Genomic DNA, 17052 nt, shown 5'->3' with positions numbered 1-17052 from the left:
GGAATTTATTTATCTTTTATCTGATCATGTCACTCCCACTATAGTGTTTATAGATAGCAGTTACTAAAAAAAAAAGAAAATGTTTTAATAGAAGAGGATAATATTCCAAAAAGAGGGAATATCAAAGAGAAAAGATGCAAAGGTGGGAATGGTGACATTTCAGGGAAAATTAGCAGACTAGTAAGAAAAATAAAAAGTTTCAAGCTAATGACATAACTGGAAGACCCACCTATGATCAGGAATGCAAGGAGGCAGATGTGAGGTGAAAAGAATGCATAGCTGGTCTACACTGAATGCATTTTAACACTTGAATTCTATTTCCTGTCCAAGGAAAACATCCTTTCTAATATTTTACTGTAACTTGTAATGACCATTCTAAAATTTTATGCACGATAAATACTTAGTTTCTTATTAACTAACCAAACACTTGGTAATTTATAATTAGTCAAGGTAGGATTTCAGATTACTAGAGAAAATGAAAATTTATAGTTGTGGCTTTATGCAGAATTCAAATAAGCTTATGGTAGCAGAATTTTAACTCAAATTTATTAGTTCTTATTTTTAATGAGAGAAAGGTAGAATATAATAATAGGTTATTAAAATAATTTAATAAATTTTGGGTCTGACATTGACTTTTTTTAAAAATTTAAATAGATCACAGTTGAAAACTTTGGTGCAACAGAAGTGAAAGAGCTGGTTCTAAATGGTGCAGACACAGCTGTTAACAAACAAAATCGGTAAGTGAATTATAGCAGCATCAGTGGTAGTAATAAGATTCAGTAGACTTTTTTTTTCTGTATTTAGAAACATGTCACGCAACCTTAAGTTTTTACCCAGATAAAACTTAACTTTTTTAATGGTCAGTAAGTAACTTCCCTTTTGCTCCTGAAATCCCTTCACGATATTAATAAAGGGTTAAAAAGATCATAAACAACAACAAAGAGAAGGAATAACAGAAAACAGCACACATTTTTTGAAGCTAGAAAACAGTGATAACTAGCCAACTAGAGAAAGCTATAACGTAAGATAGACTGGGTGGAGCCAAGAAGGTAGCCAGTTCATATTGTAGAATAAAAGCTCTGGAATTGAGAATAAAAATGTTAGAAAGTGCATGGGGTTTAAGGGAATGCTGGAAACAAGATAGATTGGCTGTTAAAGCAGCAGTTAGACACCCATTTCCCTTATCACACCGGTAGCCTGGAAACTTCCCCTCTCCAGCCTTAGCAGAAGATTGGAAATTTACCTTCTGGAGAGATTAAAGTAAAGGTACTATGGGTTTGAGGACTGTTAGATACAGCCAGGGACAAGTGGCTAAACTGAAAACAGGGAGTTTGGAAGTTTACAGCTCCTTCCTATTTGACACTACATTGGAGGATTCTTCTCCTGTAAAACTTCCTAACTTTTAAGTGTGAATGGATAGCCAAAAGTCAGTAGGAAAGATCAAAAGTAATTCTAAGGAAACAGAAACAGTGCAGGATGAAGAAAGTGAAGTCAGGATCCTCAAAATTATAAGGGTAGCATCCATATGGATACTATTAAAAATTAAAAGAAATGGAAAGAATGAAATTTGTCAAATGAATGGTACTAAAAAACTTCCCAGAACTGTAGTGCCTATTAAGATTGAAAGCGTGGAAATGAAAAAAGGACATATACCAGATCAAAATACAAGAAATTTCCAAATTCTGGAATAAAGGGGGCCCTAAACCCCTTCCAGAAAATATAAAAAACAGACCATATACAAAGAATTAAAGAGTCAGAATAATCTACTTCTTTTTTGTTGTTTTTTGTTAATCCTCACCCTAGGATATTTTTCCATTGATTTTTAGAGTAGAAGGGAGGCAGAGAGACAGAGAGAGAAACTTTCATGTGAAAGAGACACATTGATTGGTTGCCTCCCGCAGGCCCCCCAACCAGGGCCAGGGACCAAGCTTGCAGTTGAGAGGTACACGCCTTTAACCAGGGACCCTTCTGTCCACGGGCCAAAGCTGTATCCACTGAGCCAAACTTACTAGGGTCAGAATAATCTAATTCTAATGAATGATACTGAAGCTAGAAGATCAGAATTGTGGAAGAAAATTATTTTTAACTTAGAATTCTGTATTGAAACTATCAAGCATGTGTGGGTGTATAGAAAACATTTTCATACATGCAGAGTCTCAGAGCATTTCCTTCCACTGCCTTTTTCTCAGGAAGTTACTGAAGGATGTGTTCCACCAAAACAAGCAGTTAAACCAAGAAAGAGGAAGACATAGGATCCCCCAAAATAGAATCCAATATAGGAGAGAGGCAAAGGAGTACCGATCTGGGTTAGATCAAGAGGATGGAGGGCTTCAGGAGAAAAGTGCAACTGATGCTACCTAATATATTTGAATGAAATAAAAAGGAGGTTGACAATTCTGTTGAAGTTGGGGATGAAGTAGCAAACTAAGGGAAACGAAAGTTCTTTTTAAGAAAAGAAAAGTAACCATAGAATATTCTGTAGCTTAATTATGAATAATATTTAAATCATAAAAATGTTAACAATGAAAATTAAACCCAAAATTGTTATAATGGGAATATCCTGGGAGGCAAAGTGAGAGTAGGACAATTATATAAAAGGTAAATTCTTACCTTTCACAATAGATACTCAGTTCTTTAGATAATATTTAAAATTGAAAGTCAAGAAATAACAATAGAACTATGTTGTTGAAGGATGAAGATAAATACCAGGAGGAATAGCAAGGCAATAACAAATAGTTGCCTTTAAATGGCAGGAATTTCTGGTGGAAAGGTGTAAAACAGAGAACTGCCTTATTCTCTTGTTCCAATTCTTTAGATAAACTAGCTTAATGGCTGTTGCCAGGGACTTCATCCCAATGATTATAATACTGATTCTGCTCCTTAAAGCTGTGTAAATTTAAGTAAACTAGTTGATGTCTCTGTGCCTCAGTCTCCTTTTCTGTAAAATGGGATGTTAAATTGTACCTACTGCATGGAGTTATTTTGAGGATTAAATGAGGCAATAATTTCAAAAGGCTTATTAAAATGGTACCTAGCACATGTATGTGCTCAGTAAATGTTGGCTGTTAGAATTATTAGTGTTTAACATTTTTAACTGTGTGTATGTCTTTGATAACAATGAAGCTGTTTCTAATATATTGTGAAAAAACAGGTCTTTCTATGCTATTCTTTTTTTTAAAAAACTTAGATTTTTTTATGCTTTTAAAGTTTTTATTGTTGAACTAATTCTTTAAGTTTCTAAAAAATATTATTTCACATAGATTATTGACTTTAGAAATAATTTGAAGAATGTTGACCCTTGTACTACCAGCCCTACTTACATAATGAAACTGTTAGAGACAAAAATGTTATTAGTGCATAAAGCAATCTAGCCTTTTTTGCTTAAGGGACTTTTAAGAGACTTAACTAGTATAGATAAATTTGCTTTCTAATTAGGTAAATTATAAAATTATGCATTACAAAATTATGTTTCTTCTTATTAGAACCTATGTTATTTTTATACTTTACAATAGTCTCATTTAACCTTTTTTTCTCTTTGTAAATTCAGTTTGGAATTATAATTTTCTAAGAAAATTATCTGTAGATGACTGAATTTACCAGTATTTTTATTTGTAGAATCATCCTTTCTAATTTGGAAGAAAAGAGTATAAAATATTGAAATCCTTTAGTACCCATTCTTGTTATTTATTTGACCAGAGAGTAGCTGCATAAAGTGTTTGTGGCTTACAGAAAAAATAAAATAAAATAAAATTGTAATTCTAATTACTGGGTAAAGAGGGTTCCTTTTTTCTTTACAGTTTCCTTTTGTATCATAACAGCCAAAAAAGCATCAGGGTTGTGTGTGTGTGTATGTGTGTATGTTTACACATATGTACCTTTGAAAAGAAACTACACTTGCATTTCTTAAATGATTATCCTAAAAGATTGCTTAATTACCCCTCTTGGAATTTAGTTTTTAAAATAAGTTTTGTTTCAGATTTATTGTAATCCAAGGAAAAACAACGATCTTATCAAATAGTCTGAATCCTAAAGCTTGCTTTTTTTAATCACCTAATATATTTAACAAATCACTCCTTTTAGGAATACCTGTGGAATGATGCATGTATATTATAAATAATTTGTTACTATTTTAAAATGTATTTGGATAGCCATTTGCATCATCATTCTTCCTACTAGGAAATGACAGGTTTCATTTAGAAGTAGCCCAAGAATGGCTGTGAATGATAGATAAGTCTACATGACTCCTAGATATACCATATTTTTGTATAGAAAGAATTATAAACTTCTCCATAAAGACTTTATTCCCTTTGAATCCTACTCAGTATCTACACTAATAAAAGAGAAAGATGCAAATTGACCATACATTCATGATGTCCAGCAGCCAATCGGGAGTGAGTATGCAAATTAACCCAACAAAGATGGGTTAATTTGCATACGTAGGCACAGAGCAGCTAGGGGCGGGGCGGGACACCTCTCCAGCCGCTCCATGCCTCTAGGCAGTGTGGAAAGGTGGCTCTGGGCCGGAGCAAAGGCGGTGCCAGCAGTCAGGGGAAGGAAGGCCCATTCTTGCACGAATCTTCGTGCATCGGGCCTCTAGTTATAGATAAATAGCAAAAGTATAGGAGGCACTCAAAGTTTTAATAAGACTACAATATACTCCATTTAAAAAAGATTTTTATATTTGAATGTGTGATTTTTTTTCTAGGCAGGAGTTTGTTGATGCTTATGTGGATTACATATTCAATAAATCGGTGGCTTCCTTATTTGATGCTTTTCATGCGGGCTTTCATAAAGTGTGTGGAGGAAAAGTTCTTCAGCTCTTCCAGCCTAATGAACTACAAGCAATGGTTATTGGAAATACAAATTATGATTGGAAGGAACTAGAAAAGGTAGGGGAAAACACATCTATGATATTGTTGAATGGGAAGACAGAAGGAACATGGCTTGTTGATGGAAATCTTGTCCTCTCTTTGTTTTTCGTTTTGTACTGTTACTGTCACTTTTATACGAAAACACTTACTGTACAATGAATGTGTTTTAATTGTGTATGAATTAGATAGCATTTTTATGATTGTGGTATTGGTAGTGTTCATATAGAAAAATGTCATTTGATAGACTGGATAGAGCTAAAACCATTTAGATAGCTAACATTAAAAAAATACAATACTAAGACAACAAGGATACAGAGCATTGGAAACTCAAATACATTGCTGGTGGGAGTGCAAATGATATAGCCACTTTGGAAACAGTTTGGCATTTCCTTATAAAGTTAAAATATACACTAGCTACATGACCGAGCAGGGTTATGTTATGTTATGTTGTGTTTACACAATAATCTATAAACAATGGGGGAAATAAGACCGGCGTTATTGATTAATGGATACACGGTTTCAGTTTTGGAAGATGAAAAGAAGTTTGGAGATGGATGGTGTTGATGGTTGTGCAAGAGTATGAATGTACTTAATACCACTGAACTGTAAAGGGTGAAGATAATAAGCTTTATGTTTTGTGTATTTTACCACAATATTTTTAACATGTTTTTTAAAATCTTCAAACAAAAACGGGAAACAACCCGGATGTTCTTCAGTGGCTGAATGGATAAACCAGCTGGTACATCCATGCAGTAGAACACTCTTCGGCAATAAAAAAGAATGATCTATTGATGCATGCAACACCTGGGATGACTCTCAGATCCTTATATTGAGTGAAAGCAGCCAGTTTCAAAGGATTACATGCCGTTTGATTCCATTTATATGACACTCTTGAAAAGACAAAGCTGTGGTGAACAGAGGCTATGGTGGAAGGAGTGTGTAACTGCTGAGAGGTAGCACAGAAGAGTTCTTTGGGATGATGGAACTCTTCAAAATCCTAATGGTTACATGAATAATGTATATATGTGTTTAAAAGTCATAAAACTATGCATGCACCAGAAAAAATCAAATCTTACGGGGTAATAATTTAGAAAATAAAATTTTTTAATTAAAAACATAATTTAGGACTTCTGGTTAAACATAATGGTATAAACATGTCTGTCTTTGCCCTCTCCCAAAATCTCACTAGAATGACAGTAAAAGAATAGAAATAGAAAAACACAGACCAAAAACAAAACAACAAACAGAAAACGGTGAACAAGAGAAAAACTTTTAGAAGATGGAAAATAGGTAGTTGCATTTATGAGTGACTCAAAGCAAAGAAAATTGAATTTTAAACCTCTGGAGCAGTGGTTCTCAACCTTCCTAATGCTGTGACCCTTTAATACAGTTCCTCATGTTGTGGTGACCCCCAACCATAAAATTATTTTCGTTGCTACTTCATAACTGTAATATTGCTACTGTTATGAATCGTAATGTAAATATCTGATATGCAGGATGTATTTAGGCGACCCCTGTGAAAGGGTCGTTCGGACACCCCCCCCCAAGGGGTCACGACCCACAGGTTGAGAACCGCTGCTCTGGAGGAACAGGGTTTATCAAGAGGCAACTCATTTCACACCCTAGAATCTCTGAAAGGCTCAGGAATTGTTATTTCGTGTTATTCTAATGGCAGGGATGTGGGGTTGGGCTAAAAGCAATAGAATTACTTTAAGCTGATTTAAGGAATTATTAGACCTTTCACGTCCCCTCTTCTACCCAACAAAATACAGCTCCTGAGAGAAGCTTGAGAATCTGAGGGATTAGATAGAACTAAGGATGGCATTCAGAAAGGTGGTACCCAGGCCTAAATCCCCCAGAAAGGAGATTGAAGATTTCTTTTGGATGGTAATTGATCTGCTGAAAAGAAGAAAAATATACTGTAAGAAGACCCCAGTGAACATGGACCCCACCTGCAATCACTCTAAAATGAAAACAATATAATAGCTTCTCACCACACTTTAGATCATACAGTTTGTTCTTGCCTCATCTCCCCTCATTCTTCCTTTCATTTACCCTGCTTTACCCTTAGTGGCCTCTGCTGAACTTAGAGCCCTCAGGAGCACACCAGTCTTGGAGCCTTTCTATTTGCTATTCTGTGTGCCTGGGACTCTCTTCATCATGTCAAGTCCAAATGGTCTGGCTCTCACTTTATGTCTTTATACCTTCTTAGAGACCTTCACTGGATAACAACCTAAAATAGGGTATGCACACACACATTCTGTCTCCCTGCTTTTTTTTTTTTTCCCAATTACAGTTGACAGTATTATTTTGTATTGGTTTCGGGTACAGCATAGGGGTTAAACAAATGGTCCCTTTCAATATTTGCAGTACCCACCTGCACCGTACATTATTGCGATGTTATTGGCTGTTTTCCCGTGCTGTGCTTCACAGTCCCATGACCATTTTGTGACCATTCATTTGTACTTCTCAATCTCTTCACCTTTTCACTCATCCTCCAACCCCCTCTACTTTATGTTTAATTTTCAAATTTTACTTAATTGTCTTTACTGTCTGTCTCTCTTTTCCCTCACTACAGTGTAAACAGCATAAAGTCAGGGTTTTTGTCTTTGTTCCCTGTGTATTTCCAAAGCCTAGCACTCAGTAACTACTTAAAACCTTGCCTGAAGATATAATTGACAGAGCATTCATTAAGACAGTAATTTTTTAGTATATTTTAGTGTGCTTATACTCAGTATATACTTTGGTTTTTTCCATTGTGTATCTGATTTATTATAACTTTAGTGATTATGATTTGTTACTTTAAATGCTCCTTCTTCATCAGGACTCTACGCATTTCCCCAGAACCACCTAGAGGTTTCAGAAAAAAGGAATAACTTGAGCCATCTTCCTTTTATTCCCCACTAACAAGCTCACAGAATTTAATTCAAATAGGTTAATAGAGTAACTGCTGGAATTCAAGCTATTTTCTCCAAATTAAATTTCTGCAAATTACTAGCAAATATTTTGTAGATTTTAAGAATACAGTCATTAAAATATGATTGGCTACAAAAAGAGACCAAAATTCAAGAAGTCCATTAGTAAATATTAATTGGGCCACTGCTGGATGCCTAATACTTCACAAGAGATTAAGGAGACAGCAGTATTTTATGGTCTTTGCCTTCTAATAAGGATCCTAGACATTAATTGAACTGTGATGGATGCAAAGGAAGAGAATTTAGTGGGATGGTATATAAGGAGCCTAACTGAGGCCACACAAATCTGGAAAAGCCTCTTAGTAGTAGTAATTTTCAGAAGGTAAGGACTTGGTTCACTGCACTTTCCCCAGTGCCCCAAACTTTGACTAAAACTCATTAAATATTTGAATGAATTGGGTGACATTTAATATGAGTCCCAAAGGATAAATAGAAATTAGCCTTGATGAATTAAAGAAAAAAGAAGGGTGTGTATAAGTGGTCTCTAGGCTGAGGGACCAGTGTGTCCAAAGGCCCTGATGCTGAAAGGTTCTTGCTAAGAACTAAAAGTTAAAGCAGCTATGGCTGGATTTAAAAAAACACACTTCGCAGTGAAGATTTAATTCTCTCTTCCTTATCACTCTTTTTTTTTTTCTTAGTGCTAATATTTTTTAAGGTGGAAGTTACTGCAAATTACCCCAAAATTTAGTGGCTTAAAAATCAGAATGAAGCCAAAACCGGTTTGGCTCAGTGGATAGAGCGTCGGCCTGCGGACTGAAAGGTCCCAGGTTCGATTCCGGTCAAGGGCATGTACCTGGGTTGCGGGCACATCCCCAGTGGGAGATGTGCAGGAGGCAGCTGGTCGATGTTTCTCTCTCATCGATGTTTCTAACTCTCTCTCTCCCTTCCTCTCTGTAAAAAATCAATAAAATATATTTTTTTAAAAAATCAGAATGAATATTTATTCTCATACAGTTTCTGTGGTTCAGGAATTTAGGGATAGCTTAGCTGGATGGCTTTAGCTCAGAGGTCTCTTGGGAGTTGTATTCAAATAGGTTAATATAGTAACTGCTTTAGCCATCTGAATTGACTGGTGCTTTAGCCATCTGAAGGCTTAAGGAGTGGTTCTCAACCTTCCTAATGCCGCGACCCTTTAATACAGTTCCTCATGTTGTGGTGACCCCCAACCATAAAATTATTTTCGTTGCTACTTCATAACTGTAATTTTGCTACTGTTATGAATCCTAATGTAAATATCTGATATGCAGGGTGTGTTTTTCATTGTTCGAGACCCACAGGTTGAGAACCGCTGGATAGAGTTTCCCTTTCAAGATAGCTCACCGATGTGGCTGTTGGCCAAAAGCCCAGTGTCTTACCAGGAACCTCTCCATAGGGCTGTTTGATTGTCCTTATGAAATGGCAGCTGGCTCTCCCAGTTGGTGGGTGATCAGAAAGGCAAGGCTGGAGTCAGAATTTTTCATAATCTAGCCTCATATCTGCAATATCCTAATGATTACAGAGGTCAGGCCTATTCAGTGCAGGTGGCAGAGATCAGGGAGAGGTCATCTTGGAAACTGACTACCACAGAAAGTTATTAGTGTTTTGTTTTTAGTGCCTTTTTTTTTTTTTTTTTTTTCAGGAAAGATAGAAAATAATTTAACTTCTGTTTATTAATACAGAAGTTTTATATTTATCGCAGGTAATTAATTCCATGTTGAACTTTAATAATCCGTTAACATTTTAGCAATTCTAGTTTATCCTTTAGATACTTACTTTTGGAGGTATTACAATCCTATCATGCTCTTTGAAGTGGTGGAATCAACATTTCTGTCGATTCATACACGTTTTCTTCTCTTTCCCCTGGAATTAATAGTTCCAAATTACAAAGTGCCCAGGAAATAAAGGTAATCAGCTGAAACACATGAGTTTCAAACTCCTGAACAACCTTTCTGTGCTAAGGAAGTGAAGCCAATTTTTCAGATTCAAGAAAAAATCAATATCCCTCCATATTAATAGGGGTTTTTTTGTTTGTTTTCTAGAATACAGAATACAAAGGGGAGTATTGGGCAGAACATCCTACAATAAAAATATTTTGGGAAGTATTTCATGAATTGCCATTGGAAAAGAAAAAACTATTTCTGTGTAAGTATTTCTAACTTGTTTTATATTTTATGAGAATGTAATCTAATTATTAAACATATTTAATAGGAGATTGCTTCACTTTTGTTATTTTTTTTTAATAGTATTGTTCCAAGGTCCTATTTATTACATGTTTTCTTATTTTGAAAGTTAAATTCAATTTGTCTCCAAAATGGAATTGGTTCTTTCAAATGAAAACAACTATAATACTGATTATAGTAAACTAGGGTTGTAATTTATTTTAGAAAAAGGTCTCTTCTTTGTTGAGTCTTCATTTTCTTTTTGCTTCTGCCCCAAAATGTTGGGAATTTCTGTAGAAAAAAGAACTTTTCCATAGTTGTCTTATTTGTAACTTAATCTCTGTTTCATCTGTTAAAATCTGTATACTAATGAAATCTTACTGTTTTTCAAGTTGTCAGAATTTATGTATCTAATCAGTGACATGCCCTTTGATACTCCTGCTATTGCCAGGGATGTTTTTGTCAAACTTGTTTTGATCATTGAAATGAGAATCTAGGTTAAATTAGTTTGCAGTGCCATAAGGATATGCAGACATTAAGTGGTTTGAGTTTTGGCTGCTGCTTATAAATTTTTGTTTAAAAATGATTGTCAAAACAAATAGGAAAAAAATCATAATCAAAACTGAATTTATATATTTAATTTATAAACTAGTCTTAAATGGCTATTACCAAAAGAAGGGCTCCCTAATGTTTTTGTCAGGGACAATAGTCATTTGTTCATCAAACATTTATTAAGCTTCTCCTGTGTGCTAATAATTAAGATTATACTTTCAAAGAAAATATTTTATATTGATGTGTAATTATCTTATGTCTCAAATATCATGCTCACACATATTCTGGCGATGGACTTCCATATTTGAGCAAATGTTAATATAAAGGTTTGCTATAGTGCCTATAGAAAATAACTTGATAACCTATATTGGTTTTGCTAAAAGTGGTTGGCTGAATGATTTTTTTTCTTGGCAGTATTTTTGACAGGTAGTGATCGGATTCCTATTCTTGGTATGAAGAGTCTAAAACTAGTCATCCAGTCAACAGGAGGTGGTGAGGAGTATCTACCAGTTTCCCATACCTGCTTTAATCTTCTAGATCTTCCAAAATATACAGACAAAGAAACTCTACGCTCTAAACTGATCCAAGCTATTGATCACAATGAAGGTTTCAGTTTAATATAACTTGGCGTTATAACTATTCTGTTTACTGCAAAAGCATTAAACTAATTGTGTTTTTCTTATGATGAATTCAGCAAGGTGACAGAGGGAGTTACTATAATCTTGCAAAATGTTCAATGCTAGTAGTAGTTATGAAAGCCAAAAAATATTAAAGGAAAAGTACAAACTGTTAATACTGAACTTAATAATGTACAGAACTATGGATTTTTTTGGCCATCTTCCAATAAACATACAAGTATTGTGAATACATTGTAGTTTTACTAACATGAATTTTAAGAGTTTGTTTGCATATTTCACAAATGATCTGATGTGTGAGTGCATGGAAATGTTGCTTGAATTTTCTTGAATCACTGGGTAAAAAAACCTTTAACTTTGGCCTGCAATAGTCATTTGATTATTTTTTCATTTTGTAAATAATGTTAAGTTTTGTAATAAAATAGTTATGTTCTGATACCAGTACAGTTTCTATGGTTATAATTGAACTGAGATGACTTTTAAAGGTTAAAAATTAAAATTTAAATCTTATTCTGAGAACTTAAAAAGCAAAAATTAGCCTGGTGAAAATACAGTGTTTTTTTGTGTGTTTTTTTTGTTTTGTTTTGTTTTTTTGCTAGAATACATGTCCTTGTGCAAACTTAAATTATGGGTAGGAATTATCTAAATAACTTATAGTTCTTTCTTTTTGTGAATCTTGAGATGCCACTGATAAATGGGATTATCAGAAAGCTTAATGCTTAGTAATGGAAGAACTTTGTACTACAGGTGCCAGAAATAGAAACATTGGCTACTATGAGAACCAATCACTGAGTTATAGTTTCCAAAACTATTGATGCTGCAGGCTGGATTTTTCAGTGATTTAGAACTATTTCCTTGAATTTTTAAGAAACAAATCTTAGTTTTATGGTGCTGTTGCTTAGTTATCTCCTGTCATTAAATTGTAACAGTTGATGCAACACTTGTGACTTTCTGCTATAATGCAAATATTTATTTTTTAAATTTATAAAAATATGCCATGAAAACTGTTCAAATAATAAAGATTTATTGGTTTAATATTTAAATTTTCAGTGGTTCTCATATAAGATTCAAAATTCTTCAAGAAAAGTAATGTCTCAGGGAAGGTCTCTTAAACTTTGGATTGTTTCCATTTCCATCAAATTTGTCTTATCTTACAGAGGTCCCCAAGTCTTTTTTTTTATATATATATATTTTATTGATTTTTTTACAGAGAGGAAGGGAGAGAGATAGAGAGTTAGAAACATCAATCAGCTGCCTCCTGCACACCCCCTATTGGGGTGTGCCCGCAACCAAGGTACATGCCCTTGACCGGAATCGAACCTGGGACCTTTCAGTTTGCAGGCCGAGGCTCTGTCCACTGAGCCAAACCAGCTAGGGCGCCCCCAAGTCTTATAGCTGTAACTCCAAAATCTAAAACAACTCTGAAAAAACTTGCTTATCTCATTTTGCAGCAAAACCCGATCTGAATTGTTGAGGCTATTTATGGCAGGTATTAAATGGGACTTTTTGTACATTTTATTGTGGCAATATTAATGTGTTTGTTTGTTTTATTTACATGTTGCCTCCGACCCATAGTTCCAAAATGAAAATGAGCCCAGGATTTTTGGAGAAGAGATTGTGGACTTGTACTTTTCAGTAGTTTAATATAAAAACTTCTCGTGGTTATAGGTGTCTTTTTATGAAGATAGAAGCCTTAAAAACAATATTTTCACCTAAGATAATGTTCCTCAAAATTGCATTCTTCCCTCTGAAAATCATTCCATGTACCTGATATCATACAGTTTCCCTGTGCATCTATTACTTGAGGTTAGTGATTATTCATATCAAAAACATATATGCTGTGAAGCTGATCTGTGAAATAGCCACTTAGGAGCAATAGATAGAATTCATTGAACAAATATATATTTACACACACACACACACACACACACACACACTCTCTCTCTCTCTCTTGCACTGGGGTAGGGAAGAGTCCCTCAGCCTGGCCTGCACCCTCTCGGAGTCTGGGACCTCTTGCTCCTTACTGCCTGCCTGCTGACTGCTCCTTATTACTCGGCTCACTGCTCCTTAGTGCTGCCATGGAGGCAGGAGAGGCTCCCACCACCACCATTATGCTCGCCAGCCGTGAGTCTGGCTTCTGGCTTAGTGGCGCTCCTCCTGTGGGAGTGCATTGACCACCAGGGGCAGCTCCTGCATTGAGCTTCTGCCCCCGTGGTCAGTGCACATCACAGCGACCATTCTGGTCATTCCACTGAAACAGTTGCTTAGGCTTTTATATAGACTAGAGGCCCAGTGAACGAAATTCGTGCATTCGGGGGTGTCCCTCAGCCCAGCCTGTGTCCTCTCGCAGTCCGGGACCCCTCCTTACCACCCTAGCTGAGGCTGGAGAGGCTCCACCACCGCCTCTGCACTCACCAGCAGTGAGCCTGGCGCTCCCCCTGTGGAAGCGCACTGACCACCAGGGGGCAGCTCCTGCATTGAGCATCTGCCTCCGGTAGTCGGTGAGTGTCATACCAACCGATTGTTCTGCTGTTCAGTCAATTTCCATATTAGGGTTTTATTATATGGGATTTTAAAATATATTTTTATTGATCTCAGAGAGGAAGGGAGAGGGAGGAAGAGAGATGGAAACATCAGTGATGAGAATCACTGGCCAGCCGCCTCCTGCATGCCCCACACTGGGGATCGAGCCTGCAACCTGGGCATGTGCCCTTGACTGGAATCAAACCCGAGACCCTTCAGTCCACTGGCTGGCGCTCTCTTCATTGAGCCAAACCAGCTAGGGCTTGAACAAATACTTTAACAAGGACACCTGACATCTTACCTGGGAACACAACTCTACAAGCTTAATTTGGGTAAGTCTGATATTCTTTTCCTGTTTCTGCAGACATAGAGTAACATTAACATGGATATTCATGGTAGAAAATTAAAATAATATCACCGACAGTTTTTCAAATTTCCATCTTAAAACTAAAACAAAAAAAATACTTTGAGCTTTGTAGACCAGTAGGAAGAAGGCAGAGACTGAGTTCACTAAATTTTAAGGACCATGATTATAGAGTTGACTAAACTTTGAAGTTTTTGTAGCTCCTAACTTTAGTAATTTTAACCAATACCCATTGTTCAGACTGATTGGCAGTAGAACCAAGATACACCTTTAAATTGGCATGAAGTAAAACCAGAATGAAGATTGTTAAACTGAGACCTAAATCAAAAATCCCAGCCTTCTCAAAGGTTTCCTCATAAAGACCATTCATTGGGGTTCGTTTCTACTAATAGATTTTTTCACCTTTCTGAATAATTTCCCTGCATTTAGTTTAACAAAAGATCCTAAATCAAAGTATATGTGCAGGGCAGTCTTCCCCTGAAGAGGCAAGGGGGACACATTCTTGTTCTCAGCCTCTTCCCACTCGGCAACCTCTTGCACACTTTGGCCATCCAAACTCATGCTAGTTTTCTCCTTTGGCTAAAGTCACTCTTATTTCCTTGGCTCCCCACCTTTGTTATTGGCAACTGATCTATTTCTAGAGATAAATTGGGAAGAGTCTGCCTGTTTTGTGTAAATTGGCTTTCCCTATTAGACCATCCCCTGGGAAGGGAGTATTCCTTCTCTTTTTCAACTCTTGCTATACTTTTCAATCACTTGGGGGGTACTTTTTCATACTGTGCACAAGCCCCACCTTATGCCAATTAAATCTTACCTCTAAGAGATGATGCTGAGTAATTTCCAGGTGAGAGCCACTCAAAATAGGGGAAATAGACCCTTTCTCCATATTTCTGCTAACATCTAGCTTGAGCTTAACGCTCAGACTGTGTTCATATCTGAAGGGAGAGGTCTTAGTGTGCTTACCACACCCACCTTTTAGATTACAGATGTAGGAGTTGAGGTTTCAAATAACCATGTATTTAATAAGTAGATGATGTAAAGCACCATTGATTGAAGGCACTATACCATCCTATATCATGAAGAGCTAATATGCTAATTAGAGCAAGCAGACAGGATGACCTTCCTGATGAAGCTGGGGCTGAGGGCCGGCCGAGGCTGCGAGGGGCTGCAAGAGGCAGCTGGGGCTGTAAGAGCTGAGCCTCTTGCACTAATTTCATGCATTGGGCTTTTAGTCCTATATAATAAAAGCCTAATATGCTAAGTGTCCGGTCATCCATTCAATAACCAAAGTGTAATAATGCTAAGGCCACTCAATGCTCACTATGACATGCAGAGCCAGTTTTGGCCTGATTTTATAACATCTAAGGATGGGATTTAGGAGGTAATTTTTCTCATGCAAGTAGGATATATCAGGGCAGAGTATTTGGTATTTTTTAAAAAATTCACTTCAAAAGTCTGCTGGGGAGAAAAGCGGACCTAAGAGCAAGAAACGGCAGTCAAGGTTTTATTTATATATTTTTAAGGGGTGTGTGTATTCCTGGCCTCCTAAATAGTAATACTTTGTCCCTCAAGGACTTGAATGGACTAAGTAGGTTTTCAGGCCAGCCTTAAAAAATTCATACCCAGTGTGGTTTGATCTAGCACCAAGAAACTTACACAGAAAACCTAGCTTTTCTAACGGGCTCTTGAATTCACTACATTTGCACCATTCCCTATTGCACCTCCCATCCCCCAAGTCTTTGTATGTCAAGTTTTCTTAGGCCCTGCCTTTCCCCTACATCTTACCTACTAAGGCCCCTATCCTGGAATGGCTGAAATAATTGGTTTTGAAACTTTTGGTGATGCACTAATTGCTACAGTTAGTACTATGAGTGTTTGCTTAAATATTATTCTGGTTAGGTAGTTATAAATTGAATGAAGATATTTACTATGAAAAGAAAGCATCTAACATAGCCCTGAAAGCTGTACAAACTGCAAGATTTTAAAGTTTTAGAACTTAAACAATGTAAGTTAACGGGGGAAAAGGTCAAATGACAATTTTAATAGACTTTAAAACAGTGTACAAGTATAAAACACTGGTTTTGTATTTCAAAAGTTGGAAGATATCCAGTCATTAAACAGTCTACAAAACATATGCCAGTAGATTACATAAAAGACTATGTACAATATAAAAAGAGCTGAAAACAGTCTTCACTGTAAAAATAATTTAAAACAAAATTTTCAATTTAAAATATCATCTATAGCACAAATACATCATGCAAATGAAAAACTAAATATACTGCATTCTTTAGTGTAGCCAAATAAAATAGATTGAGACACCTTTTAGGTAGGGAAGTGGCCATTCAATAAAATTTTTTCTCTAGCAGTAATGGTCCTAGCTGGGTATTTTATGCTTAAAGAACAGCTGTATTTCAAACCCTTTTTAAAAATTGTAATAAATACCAAAGCAACATAGGAATACTTTATAATTTGGGAGTAATGTTGGGAAAAGTCTGGAAAATTGTTTAGTGTGCAACTTTATAAAGTATGAACTTTTTGAAAGGCTAGAAGCTTCTGCAGCTGAGAAAGTTGATCTCTAGTTTTAAGGCAGGCTAAGCTTTTAAATAAAGACACAATAGGAATTAATTTCATTCACTAACTACTCTATTACAAGTTACATCATGTTCATCTCCATAGTACTAGGCTAGCAATTTGGTGTTTATTACACCAAATACTCCCAACAGGAGACATGTATTTACTGGCTGAGTTATATATAATTAATATCATTACTTTGGAACCATAATCAGGGAACCTGTCACTCTCCTCATGTGTGGAAAAGCAGCAGTTCATAATATTACACTCTCCCCAAAGTTATCATTACTACAGATCATAAAGACTTTTGCATATTCACATCTTGGCAGTTTAATACTTGTGGAAAAGAATCAATGTAAGCTCTACCACAGTGATAGGTATTGAAACAACAATGGGAAATACTCTCAACACTAAGGGGGCCCA

The 17052-nt window shown here is 36.0% G+C and overlaps 1 protein-coding gene across 6 annotated transcripts in view; it reads left to right on the top strand.

Annotated features, from left to right (window-relative positions):
• Positions 1-11612, top strand: part of HERC4 (HECT and RLD domain containing E3 ubiquitin protein ligase 4) — a 104257-nt gene extending 92645 nt beyond the window's left edge. For all 6 annotated transcript variants that reach the window (XM_070432852.1, XM_070432850.1, XM_070432848.1 and 3 more), the window contains 4 exons: positions 655-737; positions 4706-4889; positions 9865-9967; positions 10951-11612. In XM_070432852.1, coding sequence (XP_070288953.1) covers positions 655-737; positions 4706-4889; positions 9865-9967; positions 10951-11159 — 579 coding nt within the window. In that variant the 3' untranslated portion in view covers positions 11160-11612. The remainder of the gene's footprint in view (positions 1-654; positions 738-4705; positions 4890-9864; positions 9968-10950) is intronic.
• The last annotated feature ends 5440 nt before the right edge of the window (positions 11613-17052 follow it).

Source organism: Myotis yumanensis, unplaced genomic scaffold (assembly GCF_028538775.1).
Source record: "Myotis yumanensis isolate MYYU_CA2020_CCGP unplaced genomic scaffold, mMyoYum1.0.hap1 SCAF_13, whole genome shotgun sequence".
Classification (NCBI taxonomy): Eukaryota; Metazoa; Chordata; class Mammalia; order Chiroptera; family Vespertilionidae; genus Myotis; species Myotis yumanensis.
The sequence above is the reverse complement of the archived record's forward strand: the minus strand, read 5'-3'. Positions and strand labels throughout refer to the sequence as shown.